This window comes from Mesoplodon mirus (assembly GCF_964341445.2).
Source record: "Mesoplodon mirus genome assembly, chromosome: 2".
NCBI lineage: Eukaryota > Metazoa > Chordata > Mammalia > Artiodactyla > Ziphiidae > Mesoplodon > Mesoplodon mirus.
Genome location: NC_138977.1, coordinates 40,788,892 through 40,811,594, shown reverse-complemented (window position 1 = coordinate 40,811,594; position 22,703 = coordinate 40,788,892). Strand labels below are relative to the sequence as shown.

The window sequence follows — 22,703 nt, the reverse complement described above, 5'->3', positions numbered from 1 at the left end:
AACCACATATAGAATCAAGGATTATAAGGCCTAATATTGTAATTCACTCTACATTTATGCCTAGACAATTGTTAGCATCTACATGATAAACACAGTTAGCCATTTAACTGACTATACTCTAATTTTTTTTTTCCCTCTCTGCCATTATGGAAAAACATGCAACTTTTCCAACTTTCCAAAACCAAATGACACAAAATTACTAACTGCATGATTTTTACCACTGCTTTTCGGGTGATACAACATTAAGTACAAACAGTTGTCAGAATTCCTTCTTAAAGCTTTGAAATATCATATAACAACCCTATAGGGTTTGGAAGATAGTCTTATGACATTTAGTTGGGATTGTTTTGTTATCATTGAATGGATTTTGAGGGTAAGAGCAGGAGGGGAAAATGAAAAGCACTTACTTAGAGAATATCAGTGACTCCTTATCCTTCCTTGTCTGCCAGAGGTGAACATCTGCGAGTCCCCTCAAGTCTTCAGAAATACCAATACCAAAGAATCAAGGTAGCACCTGCAATCTCACGATACGAGATATGAGATATGAGCACACTTTTCATTAAATACTGCATCTTTAAAATAGAAAAGATACCCTGCCACCAAAAATCTAGAACCGTTCTGGTTTCTTTTATTGCAAGTTTCTGCCAGACTTTGCTTCAAATAAACACTTGCTATGTAATTCTCCAGTTGAAATTATCTATATAATTTAAATATTTCCATTAATTTCCCCAGGTTAGTGAGACTTTTCTGAGAGATCCTTTGATGTCACAAGAACATTTTTCTCCGTCAAATGCAGTTGCTACAGATTTTCAACAAGTATTAGGAAAGTATATGGTATGTAACCTCCAAGTGTGATCCTAAACATTGTCAGTATTACATCTGACAAATCAGTTAGGAATTATGAGTTAAGAGCTGTTAAGATGAATGAGAACTAAGAACTTCTATCTCTATATAATGATAAGGAATGATATCCATGAAATATTGATAAGTGAATAAAGCAAGACAGAGAAAATATATATGGTATACTGTTATTTACTTACCATCCTTATGCAACCATTTAAGAAAGAGGGAATAAATACAAATATGTTTGCTTATACCAAAAACAAAGGGGGGATGGGGGGACAAAGGAAGGATAAACCAAAAACATTTCAGTGGTTGCCTGTGTATGGATGGGGACAGGAATAGAAACTAGACCTCTCTGAATGAAACTTGTCTTGCAAATTCGACTTGGAACCATGTAAATATTTTACACAATTTTAAAAATTATAATAATCATAATCATTGTGTAAATATTTTACACAAATATTAAATATTTTAAAAGTAGTCCCTCAGCAGAAATTAACATTGTAAATCAACTATACTTCAATAAATTTTTTTAAAAAGAGTAGTGCCTATTAAGTGAAATAAGACAGTCACAAGAGGACAAATACTGTGTGATTCCACTTACATGAGGTACATAGAGTGGTCAGATTTATAGAGACAGAAAGTAGAAAGGTGGTTGCCAGAGCCTGGGAGGAAGGGAGAAGGAGAAGTTATTGTTTAATGGGTACAGAGTTTCAGTTTGGGAAAATAAAAAGGTTCTGGAGATAGATGGTGGTGATATATTTAATGTGAACATATTTAATGCCACTGAACTATACAGCTAAAAATGGTTAAAATTGTACATTTTATGATATGTATGTTTTACCATAATAAAGTTTTTTTCTTTTATTGAAGTACAGTTGCTGTACAATATAAGTTACAGGTGTACAATGTAGTGATTCACAATTTTTAAAGGTTATACTCCATTTATAGTTATTATAAAATATTGGCTATATTCCCTATGTTTTACAATATATCCTTGTAGCTTATTTTTTTCCTAATTGTTTGTACCTCTTAATCCACTACACCTACCTCAACCCCCTCCCCTTTCCTGACCCCACTGGTAACCACTAGTTTGTTCTCTATATCTGTCAGTCTGCTTCTTTTTTGTTATATGCCTTAGTTTGTTGTATTTATTAAATTCCACATATAAGTGATATCATACAGGATTTGTCTTTCTCTGTCTGACTTATTTCACTTAGCATAATGCCCTCCAAGTTCATCCATGCTGCAGCAAATGGCAATATTTCATTGTTTTTTACAGCTGAGTAGTATTCCATTGTATATATGTATACCACATCTTCTTTTTGTTTTGTTTCTTTGTTTTTACCACATCTTTTTTTTTTTTTTTTTTTTTTTTTTTTTTGCAGTACTCGGGCCTCTCACTGTTGTGGCCTCTCCCGTTGCGGAGCACAGTCTCCAGATGCACAGGCTCAGCGGCCATGGCTCATGGGCCCAGCCACTCCGTGGCACGTGGGATCTTCCCGGACCGGGGCACGAACCCGTGTCCCCTGCATCATCAGGCGGACTCTCAACCACTGTGCCACCAGGGAAGCCCTACCACATCTTCTTAATCCATTCATCTGTTGATGGACACTTAGGTGGCTTCCATATCTTGGCTATAGTAAATAATGCTGATATGAACATTGAGGTGCATGTATCTTTTCAAATTAGTGTTTTGGGTTTTTTTTCGGATATATATACCGGGGAGTAGAATTGCTGGGTCATATGGTAGTTCTGTTTTTAGTTTTTTGAGAAAGCTCCGTACTGTTTTCCACAGTGGTTGTACCAATTTACATTCCCATCATCAGTGTATAAGGGACAAACCAAATATTTGATGATACTAAGGAATTCTTTTAGATGTGATCATGATGTGGTTTTGTTTTTTAAGAAAAACAAGGCCATATCTTTTAGAGATACAGACTGAAGCATTTACAGATTAAAATAATAGACTGTCTAGGATTTGCTTTAAAATAATACATTTGGGGAAGGAGTAATCAGTAGTAGTACAGATGAAATAAGATTGGCCATGTGCTGATAACTGCTGAAAGTAGGTGATGGGTACACTAAACAATTCACTCTGCTTCTGTATATGTTTGAACCTTTCCATAATAAAATATTTTAAGTACACCTGCATTAGTTTTCTATTTATGATAACGAATTTGTACGGTGGGCTTCCCTGGTGGTGCAGTGGTTGAGAATCTTCCTGCCAATGCAGGGGACACGGGTTCAAGCCCTGGTCTGGGAAGATCCCACATGCCGTGGAGCAACTAGGCCCGTGAGCCACAACTACTGAGCCTGCGCAACTAGAGAAAGCCCTCGCACAGAAACGAAGACCTAACACAGCCATAAATAAATAAATAAATAAATAAATAAATAAATAAATAAATTGTATGGTATCAAATTACCACAAATCAGCAGCCTAAAACAACACACATTTATTATCTCACAGTTTTTATGAGTTAGGAATCAAGGCATGGTTTAACTGGGTTTTCTGCTTAGGGTCTCACAAGGCTGCAGTGAGTGTCAACCAGACTATGTTCTTATCTGGAAGCTCTGAGGAAGAATCTGCTTCCAGACTCATTCACATTGTTGCAGAATTTATTTCCTAAGAGCTGTGCAAGGGATGCAACTTTTTGCTGGCTGTTGGCTGGAGGACACCCTCGGTCCTAAAGACTGATAGCAGTTCTTTGCCATGAGGGCGTCCTCAGCACAGTTGCTTGCTTCTTCAAGGCCAGCAGAGGAATCTCTCACTCCAGTCTGCTAAATATTATATAATATGATGTAATCACAGGAGTGACATCCATCACCTTTGCTTCCATTCGTTAGGGGCAGATCACACTGAAGGGGAGGGAATTTTATAAAGATGTGACTCAGTGGGGGTCCCCACAGGGTGAGTCCACCACAATGCCTGAAGAAATAACTAAGGATAGATATATTAAATTTGTATATTCTCTTATGGAGAATTCTGCAATATTCAACACAGCTAAAATATATAATTAACATAGCTCCCTGAAAACCCTGAGAAAATATGCACATTTTAAGCAGTTAACACATCTGACATCAAAGAAATTTGTTTAACATGTATAAACTAACCTGGTGAGCTTCAAATCTGTAGAAAATTTTATAAAAGGTGTTGACTTTTTTATACTATAATTAGCAAAATGCACACAGCAAAAAAAAAGTAGTTTTGAGAGAGTTTTAAGTATATTTATATATATAAATGTACCAAATGCCATTGAATGGACTATGAATACATTATCTTAACAAAACTTAGATGAGTCTCTTAATCTTAAAAGATGAAGCATTTTTTAAAAGGAGAGAAAAAGAAAAGGAATAAAAAAAATCAAAGATTCACCATTTATCTTAACTTGATTATGTATTTTTTTAATTAATTTTTATTGTAGTGTAGTTGCTTTACAGTGTTGTGCTAGTTTCTGCTGTACAGCAAAGTGAATCAGTTATACATATACATATATCCACTTTTTTTTTGGATTTCCTTCCCATTTAGGTCACCACGGAGCACTGACTAGAGTTCCCTGTGCTATATCTTAACTTGATTATGTCTTAATAAAACAATTTTAACCCATGAGCCATAGAGGCATCCACTAAACATTTCTTAACACAAGCCACCAAAACCTTATTTCCAAATAAGGTCACATTCACAAGTATCCAGAATTAGGACTTAAAAGAATGTTTTTGGGGGGACACAGTTCAACTAGGAATTCCCTCTTTTCTGCATTCCAACTAGTGAGCTCCTCACAGAACATCAATTGTAAGTTGCATGGTCCAGTGACCAAGATCAGAGTCTGTTTAAGGTGGTTTTGATCACTTGCCAAAGAGCAGGGGATTTTAATATCATTTTTATATTTAAAAATAATGCTCATTAATAAAGTGAAATAATACAAAAGTATATAAAGTGAAATATAAATATCTCCTACAATCCCAATCAAACCCCCCTGAGGTGAACACTCTTAACAGTTTGGTGTGTAAGCTTCCAGAATTTATTTATATATATATATATATATATATATATATATATATATATATATATATATATATATATAAATTCACAAAACTGGGATCATTAGTACAATAGGTAAAGGCTTAATCTCTAGAGCTTCTTAGTCTGAATCCTTGTTTTGCCTCTAGCTGTGTAACATTGGGCAATATTTCTCAATCTGAGTTTTCTTATTTAGAAAATAAAAGATGAAGAGAGTAGTACTTTATATAATGGTTTGGGAATTAAATGAACTAATACGTGTGAAGTGCTTAAAACAGTGGCTGCCACATACTAAGTGCTTGATAAGTTATTATTTAATACTCTTCTGCAGCTGCAGCTTAATTTTTAAATATAACACTATATCTTAGAGATCATTTTTTATTGAAGTAGTTGATTTACAATGCCATGTTAGTTTCAGGTGTACAGCACAGTGATTCAGTTATATGTATAATTCTCTTTCAGATTCTTTTCCCTTACAGGTTATTACAAAGTATTGAGTACTTTGAGTATCATTGAATATAGTTGACTGTAGTTCCCTGTGCTATACAGTAGGTCTTTGTTGATTATCTATTTTATAAGTAGTAGTGTATATATGTTAATCCCAAACTCTTAATTTATCCCTCCCCACACTGTCCCCCCTTGGTAACCATAAGTTTGTTTTCTATGTCTGTGAGTCTCTTTCTGTTTTGAAAATGTGTTTATTTGTGTCTTTTTTTTTCAGATTGCACATATAAGCAATATCATATGATATTTGTCTTTGTCTGGCTTCACTTAGTATGATAATCTCTAGATCTATCCATGTTGCTGCAAATGGCATTATTTCATTCTTTTTTAAGGCTGAGTAATATTCCTTTGTATATATATATACCACATCTTCTTTATCCATTCCTCTGTTGATGGACTTTTAGGTTGCTTCCATGTCTTGGCTATTGTAAATAGTGCTGCAGTAAACATTGGGGTGCATGTATCTTTTCAAATTACAGTTTTCTCCAGATGTAGAGGTCATTTTTAATATGGATAGAGTGGAAGACAAAAATAGCAACAAAGAACAAGAGCAATGAATAGAAAATGGTGACAAATATGGTAGATATTAATCCAGCTATATCAATAATCACTTTAAAAGTTAATGGCCTAGGACTTCCCTGGTGGTGCACTGGTTAAGAATCTGCCTGCCAATGCAGGGGACTTGGGTTCAAGCCCTGGTCCAGGAGGATCCCACATGCCATGGAGCAATTAAGGCCATGTGCCACAACTACTGAGCCTGTGCTCTAGAGCCCACAAGCCACAACTACTGAGCCCACACACTGCAGCTACTGAAGTCCGCGCACCTAGAGCCCCTGCTCCACAACAAAGAGAAGCCACCACAATGAGAAGCCCACGCACCACAACAAAGAGTAGCCCCTGCTCGCCGCAACTAGAGGAAGCCCGCATGCAGCAATGAAGACCCAACTCAGCCAAAAATAAATAAATTAATTAATTAATTAAAATTAAATTAAAAAGTTAATGGTCTAAATACACCAATTAAAAGAGATTGTCAAACTGGATCAAGAAGCTGTCATGAGAATGAGAAGACAAGCTCCAGACTGGGAGAAAATACTTGCAAAAGGAAAATCTGATAAAGGACTGTAACCCAAAATATACAAAGTACTCTTAAAACTGAACGATCAGAAAACAACCCAATTTTTAAAATGGGCCAAATATTTGAATAGATACGTCACCAAAGAAGATATACAGATGGCAAATTAGCATATGGAAAGGCTCAACATCATATATCATTAGGGAATTGAAAATTATAGCAACAATGAAATACCCCTAACACACCTATTAGAATGGCCAAAGTTCAAAACACTGACAATACCAAATGCTGGCAAGGATGTGGAGCAATAGGAACTCTGATTCACTGCTGATGGGAATGCAAAATTGTATAGTCACTTTGGAAGACAATTTGGCAGTTACTTACAAAACTAACATACTCTTACCATATGATCCAGCAATAGTGCTCCTCGGTATTTACCCAAAGGACTTGAAAATTATATCCACACAAAAACCTGTATATGGATATTATAGCAGCTTTATCCATAATTGCAAAGACATGGCAGCAATCAAGATGTCTTTCCATAGGTGAATGGATAAATAAACTACAGTACATCCAAACAATGGACTATTATTCAGCACTAAGAAGAAATGAGCTATTAAACCATGAACAGACATGGAGGAAACTTAAATGCATATTGCTAAGTGAAAGAAGCCAATCTGAAAACACTGCATACTGTATGACTAACTATACGGTATTCTGGAAAAGACAAAACTATGGAGACAGTAAAAAGACCAGTTTTTGCGAGGGCTTAGGGAAAAAGGAAGTATGAGTAGGTGGAGCACAGAGGATTATAAGGGCAGTGAAACTGTTCTGTATGATACTGTAAAGATGAAAACATGTCATTAGACATTTGTCAAAATCCACTGAATGTACAATATTAACAGTGAACCCTAATGGAAACTATGGACTTTGGATGATAATGATGCATCAACATAGGGTCATCCATTGTGACAAATGGACCACTCAAGCACAGGATGTTGATAGTGAGGGTGGCCGTGCATGTATGGGGGGTAAGGAGCATGCAGGAACTCTGTAATTTCCACTCAATTTTACCATGAACCTAAAACTGCTCTTTTAAAAAGTCTATTCAAATAAATACACAATTTAAATTCTTTAAAAATCCACTGCTGATTGAATACATTGATATATTCCCTCTCCTGCCACCCCCCATTTTTTCTTCACGATTAAGGTAAGACAATTTGAGGCTTAGTTGATTCCTTATGCTGAAGTACAAGTGAGATGTGCCTTTGACACCTTTGTTCTAATTTGTACAATATATTACAATAGATTTCATTTACAGAAAATAAAATGTATATTATATTTCACTTCTATATAGATGAAATACAATAAAAATCAAGAGGACAGCTCGATATCCACACTGAAGAGTCATGTAACTGATGTAAAAAATGTGATGACCCAAAATATTGATAAAATTTTGGAAAGAGAAGAAAGATTGAATATCTTCACTGATAGGACAGATGATCTGCAAACAACTGTGAGTGTTACACGGCTGTCTTAATACTCAAACAGTGCTCTAAGTCATAGGATCATTGCCCTTGAGACAAACTGCCAAAAGCAAAAACATACTGGGACACTTGGTGAGATAATCTTATGTCACCAAACTATGGCTTTATCAAAAATTATTGAAGTGCAACTAAAATATTAAAAGAATAATTATAAAACAATCCAGAGCTTCCCTGGTGCCGCAGCGGTTGAGAGTCCACCTGCCGATGCAGGGGATACGGGTTCATGCCCCGGTCCGGGAGGATCCCACATGCCGCGGAGCGGCTGGGCCCGTGAGCCATGGCCGCTGAGCCTGCGCGTCCAGAGCCTGTGCTCCGCAACGGGAGAGGCCACAACAGTGAGAAGCCCGCGTACCGCATAAATAAATAAATAAATAAATAAATGAATGAATGAATGAATGAATGAATGAATGAATGAATGAATAAAATAAAATAAAACAATCCAAACTTTAAAGCCCATTAAAGTAGAAAGTGGTTATTTGTGTAACAGAAGGGTTTCTTACATTAAGAAACACACAGGTTAGTCAACAAATAAATTGCAAGGGAAAAAGGAGAGGGAAACTTACCAATAAAAGGACTTAGAAGGTATATCAATTGCAATGTGTGGTCCTTATTTGGATTTTGATTCAAACAAACTATAAAAATGAAAATTTACAACTTCATGAGACAAATAGATATTTGAACTCTAGCTGGATATTAGATGAGGTTAAGGAATATAATTAATTTTCAGCTGTGATAATGGCATTGTGGTTATGTTTTTAAAAGAGTCATTACTTATTAGAGATACATACTAAAATATTTACGAATGAAATTTTGTAACATCTGAGATTTGCTTCAAAATAGTTTGAGTGGGGGAGTAGAATGGTGTATAAATTAAAATTGGCCATAAATTGACATAAATTGACAATGGTTAAATCTGGATGCTGAGTATACAGGGGTTCATTATACCATCCTGTCAACTTTTGTATGTGTCTGAAATTCTCTATTAGAAAATAGTTTTAAAACAATCACCAAGTGTTCAATAGTTCCTTTTGAGCATTTTTTTTTTTTTTTTGGCCTCATCTCACGACTTGTGGGATCTTAGTTCCCCAACCAGGGATCGAACCTGTGCCTCCTGCAGTGGAAGCTCGGAGTCCTAACCACTGGACTGCCAGGGAATTCCCCTGCTTTGAGCATTTTAAATTTTATTTTTACAGATCTTTTCTAGAAACACAGCCACCATATAAAGCAAAGAATACACACTACTTTTTACTCATCAAGTTCTATTGATTCAACCTCCTAAATCTTTTTTGTTCTAAGCTTCATTTTTTTCACCTTTCAAAACAATTTACCAAGGTATTATTCACATATATTCACCCAGTTTAAGTGTGGAGTTTGACAAATTGTGGTAGTTATGTACAATTGTGTGACCACAATCAAGTTGTGGACTAGCTCTTCCATCCTAAAATCTGCCCTCCTTTGTAGTTGACTCTTCCCCAACCCTGACCCCAACCAACCACTAATCTGCTTTCTGTCACTATAGTGTTGTCTTTTCTACAACGTCATATGAATAGAATCATACAATAGTCTTTTGTGTTTGACTTTTTTTACTTAATATAATGTATTTTATATTCATGTTGTTGTGTTAATATGTTATTCCTTATCATTGCTAAATAGTATTCCACAGATAGCTAAATCTCTTTTAAACACACCTTCTGCCCACCCCAGTGCCACTCGCTGTCTCACTCCAAGATCAATTATCTCTTGTCTGACTATGGTAATTCCCAGATTTAATTGTTCTCCTTATTTTTGGTTCTACTCTGCTCCAGTCATCTTCCACACCGATACTAGAGTATTCTTTTAAAATGCAAGTATGAACGTTATCTATAGCCTTTTTAAAACCCTCTAGTGGTGCCCCTTTGTCCAAGCAGGGTAGAGTCCAACCTCCCTAACTTAATGAGCTTTCTTCTGACTATATTGCCAGTCATATCACCCAGAGGTCATGTCTTGTAGTTTATAAATCTCAAAAAATATCAGACTATTTGTAGTTCTCCAAAATACCTGTTGCATTATTTCACACCTTTATGCATACTGTTCCCTCTTTTTCCTTCCCCTGGAAAACTTCTACTCATCCATCAAAACCCAACTCAAGAATCATCTCCTCATCCATTGCCCAGGCTGAGTTTATGCCTCTCTCATCTATGCCATCCCTGCACCTTGTATTTATTGATCAATTAAACAAATATCTTTTGAAGATCTACTGTCTACCAGGCTCTATAATAGGCACTAAGAATAATAAGGATGAATATGATAGCCACAACCCCAGCAAACAAGCACTGAATGTTAGTTAAATTAAACACTACTTACTTAAACAAAGCAATCCTCTACATTGTTTCTATAGCAGGAAAAAGATGTCACATCAGTTTATATAATCTACAAAGAAGAACTAATAAAGTAAATCATTGTATAGCACTGCAGTTGTTGTCTTTATGAGAGTTATAACACAAGAGTTCAGATAAAACTGTCCAAGCCATTTAGATTCATTCATTGTTCATTAATAAACATGCTTTTGTTGATCTTTTGTTGCGATCTTTTGTTGCAGCGTGCAGGCTCTTTGTTGTGGTGCACAGGCCTTTCTCTAGTTGTGGCGTGCGGGCTCCAGAGCGAGCAGGCTCAGTAACTGTGGCACGGGCTTAGTTGCCCTGCAGCATGTGGGATCTTAGTTCCCAGACCAGGGATTGAACCAGCGTCCTGTGCATTACAAGACGGATTCTTAACCACTGGACCACCAGGGAAGTCCCTATGAAAAAAGTTTTGAGAATAATATATCTAATACCCTTGTAATCATCAGCCAGCTTTATCTGGACTTAATATTTTGCCACATTTGGTTTGGGCCTTTGTTTCTTAAAGAAATAAAATTATACATATAATTAAAGTCCCCTGTGTACCTTTCCCAAACCCATTCCACTCCCTCACCAGAACCGCTATCGTGAATTTGATTTGAATCATTTGTATGCATGTTTTGATTCCTCTGCTATATATGTATCTGTAGTATTGGTTTGCATTTTTAAACTTTGTATTTATGACATTATAATGAACCTATCCTTCTGCAACCTGAGTTTTTAGTTCAACATTATGTTTTTGAAATGTATTCATTTTGATACACTTAGCTCTAATTTATCAATTTAGCTTCTGACAGCATATCATTACTATTTTAAGAAATACAGAAATACTTATCCTTTCCCCTTTTAATAAATATTAATGTAGATTCCAACTTTTTTATTGTGAACAACACTGCACTGAACACCCTTGTACATGTCTTTTAGTACACATTTACAAAATGTTTCTAAGACAATGGTCTATAGAGTTTTTTGATCATGCATACTTATTCATAAAATATTCTTGAGAATGCATTTAAATATATATAAATTATATATATTCCTCTATAGTAATGTTATATATTAAAACATACTAATAGAAATTAAAAGAATGAGACAAAAATGAAATAAAATATTAAATAATTTTTCTTAAGAAAATTAAAACTATGTCTCTCTAAGAAAAATTTTAATAATGTATTTTAATGATAGTGTGATTAAAAGTCAGATTTGATTACAAATGACTATTTTTTAAGTCTCTAAATATGGCAGGTAGAGTGTTCAAACTAGAAGCAGAGATATATCCTCTTTGTCATTTTCTTGTTGTTTATCTTTGCCTTGTTAGTATAATTAAGCCACATGTCTACTTTAGCTTAGTTAAAACTAAATAATATTACCCATGTATTACCCATAATTCACTTACCCATATAAATTGTAGGTATTGCAATACACTACAAGAGAGTGGACAAAGGGGTCTGCAGTGGCCAACTCTGCATCACTGTGGAATTTCCCCTCTACCCTCAAAATATCTTAACTTTCATGATTTACCATTTTACATCATACCTAGGGAAGATGTCAGTGCCTATCCATGTTAAATTTTAAATATTTTCATTTTTTTACACAACACAACAGTGTAAATCAACTACACTTCATGTAGGCAAATGTATCAGTCTTGCCCTTTATGCTTTCTGTGTCTTAAGAACGCCTTCCTTTCCCCAGGTTATAAAGATACTCTTATATTGTCTCCTAAAAGTTTTTATTTCTGCTTCTTCAACATGAATCTTTAAAACATCTGGAATTTTATTTTTGCATAAAATATGAGGTAGGAATCAAATTTTATTAGTTTCTGTATAAATAACCAGTTGCCCAAGCGACCATTTATTAAATAGCTCAGGCTTTCCCATTTGGTTTGTAATGCCAACCTTGCCACATATAATGTTTTCATATGTAAACAATTTTCATTCTTTTAATTTGTATGTATTATATTCTTCTGATCTATTTCTATTCCCTTGGGCCAGTACTACACCATTTTAGTTACTGTGGTTTTATGAGAAGTCTTAATATCTTATAGGGCAAGTTCGTCTACTTTCTCTTTTTTGGAAATTATGTTGGCAAGGCTTACTTCTCTTTTGGGGAATTTTAGATTCTACATCTCAAGTTACACTCACACACACACAAAAATTGTTGGGATATTAGTTGGAATTACATTAATATGGGGAGAACTGACACCTTTAAAATACTGTTTTCCCTTCTCTGAACATGCTATGTCTCTTCATTTTTCTAAGTCTCTTTCAAAATCTTTCAGTAGAGTTTTATAATTTTTCCCCTAAGGGTCTTGTACAACTTTTCTGAGATTTATTTCTTGGTATCTGTTTTTGTTTCTATTGTATATGATATTTTTTAAACTACATTTTCAAAAAATTTTTGGTTAATAGGAACGCAGTCAATTTTTGCATAATGATTTTGTATCCCAACTCTTGCTGAACTCTTTTATGGTAATATTGTTTGTCTGTGGATTTATTTGCATTTTCTACATAGAAATTCCATCATATATGAAAAATGACTGGATTTTTTTTATCCTTTCCAATATGTATTTTCTTTGCTTTCTTGCTCATGCCTCCCTCTCAAGTTAAAGGCAACTACCTTGAGGCCATTAAGCTTGGTTGGATAGGAAGCTTATACACTTAATCTGATCTCTAATGCAGGGCACAATCTTTTTGTAATTAAGGTAAAATTCACATAACAAAAAATTAACATTTTAAAGTATACAATTCAGTGGCAATTGGTACATTCACGATGTTGTGTACCCACCACCTCCATCTAGTTCCAAAACATTTTATCACCCCCAAAATAAACTTCATGCCCATTAAGCAATTACTCCCCAGCCCCTAACAACCAATAATCTACTTTCTGTCTCTGGATTTACCAATTCTGAGTATTTCATATAAATGGAATTATACAATCTGTTGTCTTTTGTGTCTAGCTTCTTTCACTTAGCATGATGTTTTCGAGGGTCATCTAAGCATGTATCAGTACTTCATTCCTTTTTGGCTGAATAATATTCCATTGTATGGATTGACCACAACTTGTTTATCCATTCTTCAACTGATGGACATTTGTGTTGTTTCTGCCTTTTGGCTACTGTGAATAATGCTGCTATGAACATTTGTGTACAAGTTTTTGTTTGAATAGTTGTTTTCAATTCTCTTATGTATGTACATAGGAATGGAATTGCTGGATTATATGGTAATTCTATTTTAACTTTTTGAGGAATTTCCAAACTATTTTCCACAGTGGTTGAACCATTTTACCTTCCCACCAGTAATGTAAGAGGGTTCCAATTTCTCCACATCCTCTTCAACACTTGTTATTTTTCCTTTTTTTTTTTTTTTTTATTATAGCCATCCTACCGGGTGTGAAGTGGTATCTTACTTTGATTTGCATTTCAAGTCATTTGCCCATTTTTAATAGGTTTCAGGGGGTTTTGTAATTGAGGAAAGGTAGAATCTTAATGGGCATCTGTCATTAAAAGGTCTTTTCAATCTAATGTCTTATTATTTGGGCCCAAGAACCATCAGCTTATCCAATCTTCCAATGTTCCACATTTCTGCAGTGTCTCTATTCCTTTTCATTTCTTCTTGCAAACCAGCCAGTTGTTGCCTTGCTAAATGTAGCCAGTAAAAAGAACTCACGCTACTACCTTTCTATTTTCCAACCTTTTCTTCTAAAAGGACAGACTCAGTAGTATTTTGTCTGCCTTCCAAATTATCACAGGCAATAGTTTTAGCAAATATTTTACCCTGCAGAGCATTGGTCTTTATCTTTCCAGACTCTAATATCAGTTTCTTCTGTGCCTACCACCTGATGGCTAAGCCAGTGCTAGAGTTTTAGAGTTCTGTATTGATAATAACAACATCTCATCCTACTACAATTTCACTATTAGAGAAACATTAGCTATACCAACATACCTCAAGTTTTCAGTGTTTTAACTCAACAGAGGTTAATTTCTCGGTTGTATAACAGTATAAGTCAGGCTTTCAGTGAGCAGACTTCCACAGGGTAATCCAGAAACCCAAGTTTTTTACATTTTGTGACTGTCATTGCCTTTGGCCCCTCAGAATCTTTCAATTTCAGGTGGTAGCTAGTTAAACAGGGAGTGGAAGAAGCACATTTGCTTTGAGCCAGTTCAACCCAAAATTGACACCCATCATTTCTACTCACAATCTATTGGTAGGAATTAAGTCTTACAGCTTTGCATAGGTACATGGGGTAGAGAGAGGACACAGCAAGGGGTGGGGTGAAGGGCCTGAGAAATGTGGTCTGTAATTGGACAGTCTCTTGCCAGCAACAACTCTACATTATGGAAGGGGAACTCAAAGTCTTCAGTGGATAGCTGGCTGTCTTTATCACATCTGGAAGTTTATCACTAAAGGAAATTCTAAAGGAACTATATAGATAGTGGTAAAGGTGTAGGTAACACTAAATGAATATTGACTGCAATGTAGGTGATGAGAAGTGGTTGGATTCTGGATATATTTTGAAGGTGGAGAGAATTAGAGTTGCTGACAGATTGGCCATGAGGTGAGAGAGTCAAGGAAGACTCCAAAGCTTTGAGCCTAGTTAACAGGAAGGGTGGAAACTGAGTAGTTTCATTGCTTTCCTCACGTGAGCCCAAGGGTTAGCCCGCTGTGAGCACTAAATCCTAAGCCCTGCCTGCATGGCAGAGGCCAACATCATCACCTTCCCAAATCCAGAGGAGCTGCACCATCAGTGCAACTTCGCACTGCTTTCCTAGGTTCCTGCACTTGGCCTTACTCTTACTTTCTTCCAATATCAGTTATGCATTTAAGTTTGCTTCTTGGGCCTCCCTGGTGGCGCAGTGGTTGAGAGTCCGCCTGCCGATGCAGGGGACATGGGTTCGTGCCCCGGTCCGGGAAGATCCCACATGCCGCAGAGCGGCTGGGCCCGGGAGCCATGGCCGCTGAGCCTGCGCGTCCGGAGCCTGTGCTCCGCAACGGGAGAGGCCACGACAGTGAGAGGCCCGCGTACCGCAAAAAAAAAAAAAAGTTTGCTTCTTATATTTTATCTAGCGTTTCTGAGTAGTAATAGTGGCAGGGTTATAGGGTTACATAATCCACTATATCACTGGATCTATTACTTTTTTATTAGATTATGTTTCTTTCTTATCAGAAAAGAGGCAACACCTAAATCCCAGAAAGTTATAGCAAAAAAATTAAGAGACTTTTTTTTCACTTTACTGCCTTTCCTTCCAAACAAATCCCACTTTTATGTATACATTGTATTTTCATGATTACATGGGAAAAAATGACTTCCTCTTTGAAGCCAGTTGAGTAGAAGCAGCTCAATAAAAGATTAAATTTGGGACTTTCCTGGCGGTTCAGTGGTTAAGACTCTCCACTTCCACTGCAGGGGCTGCCGGTTTGATTCCTGGTCAGGAAACTAAGATCCCACATGCCATGCGCAGTGCAGCCAAAATATATATATATATATATAGGGGAAAAAAATAAAGATGAAATTTGACTGAAATATTTTACAATTGTTCTCAGATTATTTTCACACAGATATCACATAATCATTCTCACTAAACCCTCTATTTTTGCCTAGCTAAATTAATTTTCTCTCTCTCTTGATCTTTTTGTAAAAGACCTAGCTATTCTTAAAAAGCAGATTTGGCTTTTTAACAAAAAGTAGGCCAATAAGCTTTCTGTCAGTCTGCCTACAGATAAATATGGGTCATGGATTTTAACTTGCAGATTAAACATACATTTATTTTGGTATCCTCTCAAAACGCCAATAAAATGATAGGTAAAACAACAATTAGAGATTTTAATGTATAAACCACTAGGATTTTTTAGAAAAAGAACAAGAGAAAAGAAATTTCAAAATTTTGGAAGCTAGGAAAATGGGTTCTGAGTACTTAATAGCCTCATTAGAGCAGTAAAAGCTCGAAAAACAAGCTTATAGCAGAAGATATTAAGATGCCAAATGATCCAGGCCACAGAACCTTGGAAAGGATCAGAAATTGGACACACATCGTACTTCTAAAAGGAGATACACGGTACTTCTAAAAGCTGTATCGGTGTAGAAAGAAGAGATTGGGTATAAAGTCTTTAAAAGGAACATTTTACCTGTAGAGCCCCTTCCCGACTTTTTACAGCCACAGTTTCCTCTCCTTACCCCTGACAAAGGATAATAAATTGTATTATCTAAAGACAACAGACCGAAGAGATTCTAAACTCATTTACCAGGTGCAGTTAAGGACAGAGTGATCATCATATTAAAATTAGGTGGACTAAGTAAAAATCTGCATCCTGAATAGGGTGACCATTCCCCAACCTCTCTCCCAGTCAGCTTCACCCAGGCAGGAGATTAGAGGATTCCTAAGAAAACTCACGAGGCCGAAGAAAAAAGACCTACAGATACTGACCTACAGATATTGAGGCATTCCCCCAGTGAAGCAGTCAGGTTCATACCAGGTTATCCTATAGTGAAGCCCACCAAATGATAGCCCTCACTTACTCATATGGAGTTTCCAATCATCATTTTAGATCATGAGATATTTGAGAAAAATCTCTATAATAAAAAAAAATCAAAGTAAACAGAAAAAAGGAACTCAGACAAAACAGATAATGCAGAAGCAAAAGAAAGCTACATTTTAAAAAAAATCTCTCTGGGAGGAAGGATAAATTAAAAGTTTGGGATTAACATAAACACACTACTATGTATAAGATAGATAACCAATAAGGACCTACTGTATAGCACAGGGAATTTTGTAATAACCTATAAGGGAAAAGAATCTGGAAAGGAATATATATATATATACACACACACACATATACATATGTATGTATATCTGAATCACTGTGTTGTACACCTGAAACCAACACAATAATGTAAATTATACTTCACTTAAAAAAAGCAAACAGGGCTTCCCTGGTGATGCAGTGGTTAAGAACCTGCCTGCCAATGCAGGGGACACGGGTTTGAGCCTCATTAGAGCAGTAAAAGCTGCTGGTCCGGGAAGATCCCACATGCCGTGGAGCAACTAAGCCCATGCACCACAACTACTGAGCCTGAGCTCTAGAGCCTGCAAGCCACAACTACTGAGCCAGTGTGCCTAGAGCCGTGCTCCACAACAAGGGAAGCCACCACAACAAAGAGTAGCCCCCACCCACCACAACTAGAAAAAGCCCGCGGACAGCAACAAAGACCCAACACAGCCAAAAATAAATAAATAAATTTATTTTAAAAAAAGACCTCTCTAATGTCTTGGGAGAAATAATAGAAGATAATATTGTACAACCCTGAGACAAGAATGGAAAGCTATATAAAAGCTTATTCATAGAAGAAAAAGATCTTTTGGAAGTTAAAACAACAGTAAAATTTTTAAATTAAATAGAATGATTGTAATATAAAGTTGAGATATTCTCTCAGAGAGCAAAGCAAAAAGAGAGAGAAAAGACAGAGAATCAGTCTAAGAGATCCAACATATGAATAACAGGATTTTCAGAAAAAGAAAATGAAGGAATCAGAGGGGAGAAAATCAGATTAATACAAGAAAAAATCCTAGAACTAAATAACATGAATTTACAGATTCAATGAACAAAAGAGGATCATAGCAGGGCATGTAATCTTGAAATTATAGAACGTTAAAAAGGAAGAGAAGATTCTGAAGGTTTTTAGAGAGAAAAAAAACAAAGACTTGGCAATTAGAATAACAGATTTTGCAAAAGCAATATATGGATGCTAAACAAAAATGAAGGAATGCTTTTAAAATTCTGAAGGAAAATGATTTCCACACTAGACTTCTATACCCAAATTACCAAGGGTAGAATAAAGACATTTCTAGGCATGTAAATTCTCAGAAACATATCTCCCACTCACCCTTTCTAAGAAGTTTTCAGCAGAAATTTTTCACCAACAGAAGGAAATCAAGAAAGGGAACGAAATGAGACTGAAAAACCAAAAGGCCCAGCACAAGAGATGGGCATTCCCAGGATACTGGTGCAGAAAGATCTGAAGATTAAAGCTATAGGTATAGCAAACCTAGACCCCAATCAAACCACATTGGAGTAGATCAAAAGGCTCTGTGAGGAACTTCAAGATAAAGCAGAAGGATCCAACAGAGGAGCCATCAAAGGAAGGATATTTTCTAGCTCCTTTGGAAAGTTTGGGAATGAATTACTGGTTGGTAGATTAAAAACTAATAAATGAAAACATTTTAACTACCTACTTATTGTTAGCTCTAGAGAAACCAAAAAGCTATACATTAAAGTCAATGTAGTCAAATATGCTCCATGTCTCAGGGAATAGTTACAAAACTTTAATTAAAAAGAATAGGAAAGGGCTTCCCTGGTGGCGCAGTGGTTGAGAGTCCGCCTGCCGATGCAGGGGACACGGCTTCGTGCCCCGGTCTGGGAAGATCCCACATGCCGTGGAGCAGCTAGGCCCATGAGCCATGGCCGCTGAGCCTGCGCGTCTGGAGCCTGTGCTCCGCAACGGGAGAGGCCACAACAGTGAGAGGCCCACATACCGCAAAAAAAAAAAAAAAAAAAAAAAAAAATAGGAAAGAAAGGAAAGGTGTGTGTTTGGGGAAGGGGCGTTTGGAGGTATGGTAGGAGTTATATCCCCTTTTCTATAGTTGGAAACAGGAAAAATCAAGAAAAAATATATATATATGGTTTCTAGCAATACAGGGGAAAACAAACAGCAGGAAAAAATAAACAGCTAAATGAGGTGCATTCAACAAGTATTTACTGAGCACCCACTATATGTCAGACACTGTTCTAGGTCAGGGTTTCTCAACCGTGGCACACTCTGGACTGTCTTATGCATTGTAGGATATTCAATAGCATTCCTGGCTTCTATCCATTAGATGCCCAGTAGCACCCCTGCAGTCATGATAGTCAAAAAGGTCTCCTGGGCTTCCCTGGTGACACAGTGGTTGGGAGTCCGCCTGCCGATGCAGGGGACGCGGGTTCGTGCCCCGGTCCGGGAAGATCCCACATGCCGCGGAGTGGCTGGGCCCATGAGCCATGGCTGCTGAGCCTGTGCGTCCGGAGCCTGTGCTCCGCAACGGGAGAGGCCACGGCAGTGAGAGGCCCGAGTACCACAAAAAAGAAAAAACAAAAGTCTCCTGATACAGCCAAAAGTTCTCTGCAGGGCAAAATTATCCCCAGGAGAGAACCACTGTTCCAGGAAATAGAGATACAGCAATTAACAAAACACACAAAAAAGAGCTGAAAGTGATTACCTCTGAAAAATAGGATCAGGTTGAGGAGGAGCAGAGCAGGAAAATGCAGTTTTTACTCATAAGCCTTACAGAATTCTGACTTTTCAAACTATATATACACACTACATTAATAAAAGAGAATAAATAATCTAAGAGAAAGATATAAAGTCCATTTATACCTTAATTCACTGTTTCTACACGAGGCAGTATAGTCATGCAATTCTAGATTTGAATTCCAGCTCCACCACTTACTCTAAATCTGAGGCAAGCAACTTAAACCATTCTGAGCCTCATTTTCTTCAACACTATAAAACAGGAATATTCACCTAAGGTTATTTTAAGTATTGCATATTATTATGCAAAAATACATATAATGCATGTCCTATAGTACCTGCACTTTAAGCATTCAATAAATTATAACATCTTGGAAAGTATATGTAGTCACTAGCTTCCATATGCCAGATCCTTGAGACTAACCACCAGCATCTTGGATATATAAACCTGGGGCTCCCATAACTTGTCATACACTAGAGTCATGAGGTCATCTGAGTGGCATACCAGGACTCATGCCATTTATAGCATGCACTGTAATCATGTACATACCTTGATTTTGTTCTTGGAAAATCACCATATATACTGAGAGTAAAAAAGCAGATCTGATGCACGAAGAAAGTTAACTGAAATGTTAGTTTTACTCATCCAGGTGGCAGATAGCAGAAATCCATGTAAGCATCAAGCAATTTATTTGTATCACGCTATATGAAAAGCAGTTACATATATTTTAAAAATAAAAAGGAGTAGACCAAATGAAAACAATAAAGCTTACTTCAGGGGGTGGGGGGGAAGGATTTTGCAACTTCGTGTGACAGTGTTTCATTTCTCTCCACTGCTCCTTGGATTCTTTCAATAATCTTAATAAAATTTAATAAAAGTGAGCTATTTTGTTTGTTAATTAGGTTAAGATATGAAACTTTTTGTATCGTACTTAACGAAGTCCATCTCATTATTCATCAAAATATTAATAATGGCATAATTTATTCTTATATCCAGTCTCGATATACTATATTCACTACCTCAGTTAATCCTCACAATCTGGGCTACTATGTGGCAGATACTATTATCCTCATTTAATAGATTTAGTCATTCATTTTTTCAACAAATACTATTATAATTGAACACCTGCTCTATGTTGTTCGCTGTTGGAAATATAGCAGTAAATGAAACAGACAAAAAATCCCTGCCTTCATAGAACTTACATTCTCAACAAACAACAAATAAGTAAAATGTACATATTGTTAGATAAGTACTTTGGAGAAAAATAATGTATTGAAGAGGAATAGGGCTTCTGGAATGGAGATGGGATAGCAATTTTAAATAGGGTTCTAGGGGATAGTGGAATTTAAGTAGAATCATGATGTAAAGATGAGGAAACTGAAGGTCAGAGAGTAACTTATTCAAGGTCACAAAATTAATAAAGCCAATAAAAGTATAGCTGAACACAATAAAGAATCTTGGTGCATCATTTTATAACAGCTGCTCAGACTTATTGAGACTTTTTGTGATTGGTCAAACCCAAATTAAATCTGTTCTTCTAAATTGTTCTAATAAGTATTGTAGTGTGTGTGCACATTAATCCAGAAATGGAAAGAAAACATTAAGTTTGTGTTTATTTTCATTTCAGGCCAAAGAATCCCAAAAAACAAGAAAGATTCTTGGGAGGATATGGTGGAAACACTTCAAAAAGATTATAGTCATCACCGTGGCCATTCTCCTTTCAATCATCATCATTCTTTTAAGTAAAATGTAATACCAACTTGACCCTTCTCCCTATCCCCAGCAGGTACCAATAAATTGTTATATGTAATTATAGAGTTCTACAACCAATAATTACAAAAGCCTTCTCTAGTGGTAGGAATGGAGGAAAAGGGGGTTGGAAGTATTTCCTTGTCCCTTTAGTGTTCCTTTACTCTAGTCTTTGTACCTCTCCCATTTCTGTAATCCCATTTGTTTTTTTACCACTGCTCCACTACTCTTCTCTTTGTTAATATTACAAGCACATACCCTGAAATCAGACTGCCAAGCTTCAACTCTCCACTCTGCCACATACCATATAGATGACTTTGGACAAGTTGGTTAACCTTTGACCCTGTTTCCTCATCTTTAAAATGGAGCTAATAATAATAATATCACATCGAGTTGTTGTCTACCACATAGAAAATGCTATTTAAGTGTTAACAATCACTTAATAGGAAAGATAACTGCATTTATGGCATTGATTAAATCCCCATCTCACTCCTTACTCAGCAATGACCTTAAAATTCCCTTAGAAATAAGAATCCTTACATGAGTACAGTCCAGATACACATTCACCTCTTCTACATATTCTTTCATTTGAAATGAAAATTCAAACCATTGTGTTTTATACTAGGCATTTCTTTGGGTAAAGATTAAAAAATTAGGAAGCTTTATCATTTCTCTAATAAATAACAGGTCATGTCTTCTATTTTACCACGCTAACAGCTTTTTTCTTTCTTTTTAACTGATACACTTCATCCAATAACCTTGAATCACTAAGATTTCTAAAACCCAAAACGTTCAACTTCACTTCACGGTTGGTTACAGGTTTCATGAATTCTATTTCCTAATGGGGATGTTGAGGTCTAAAGTAGGTTTTAAAAATCATAAAAATCAGTGATCCATGGGGAAGAATAAAAAGATTAGAACAGGGGTTCCTGACTACTAGAGAACTCATTTTAATTCTGATAATGATCAAATATCAGCATTTTAAATAGGTCCCAATTCCTCCAGCACAGTATCACCTTTCCATTCACAAAATATTTTTTAAAGCATTTTAAATGTTAGAAACTTTTGGAGTTTCTGTAATTTATACCCAGGAAAAGAAATATAGTCTGACATATGTACTAAGTGCTTTGGGGGAGAGGTGTCTCATTAAATTTGACAATGACATGAAGAGGTAAAAACTATTGTTAGTATAATGTAAAGCACATAAAACTGGCTGGCACGTAAGTGCTATGTTAACGTTAGTTCATATTATTATCTTTATTTTGCATATGAGAAAATAGCAAAGTTAAATGGCATGTTCAAGATCACA

The 22,703-nt window shown here is 36.1% G+C and overlaps 1 protein-coding gene across 2 annotated transcripts in view; it reads left to right on the top strand.

Annotated features, from left to right (window-relative positions):
• The window catches only part of LOC309794607 (uncharacterized protein), a 31,621-nt gene extending 10,083 nt beyond the window's left edge, over window positions 1–21,538 (top strand). For both annotated transcript variants that reach the window (XM_082606307.1, XM_082606308.1), the window contains exons 4-6: window positions 733–834; window positions 7,798–7,956; window positions 21,273–21,538. In XM_082606307.1, coding sequence (XP_082462433.1) covers window positions 733–834; window positions 7,798–7,956; window positions 21,273–21,398 — 387 coding nt within the window. In that variant the 3' untranslated portion in view covers window positions 21,399–21,538. The remainder of the gene's footprint in view (window positions 1–732; window positions 835–7,797; window positions 7,957–21,272) is intronic.
• The last annotated feature ends 1,165 nt before the right edge of the window (window positions 21,539–22,703 follow it).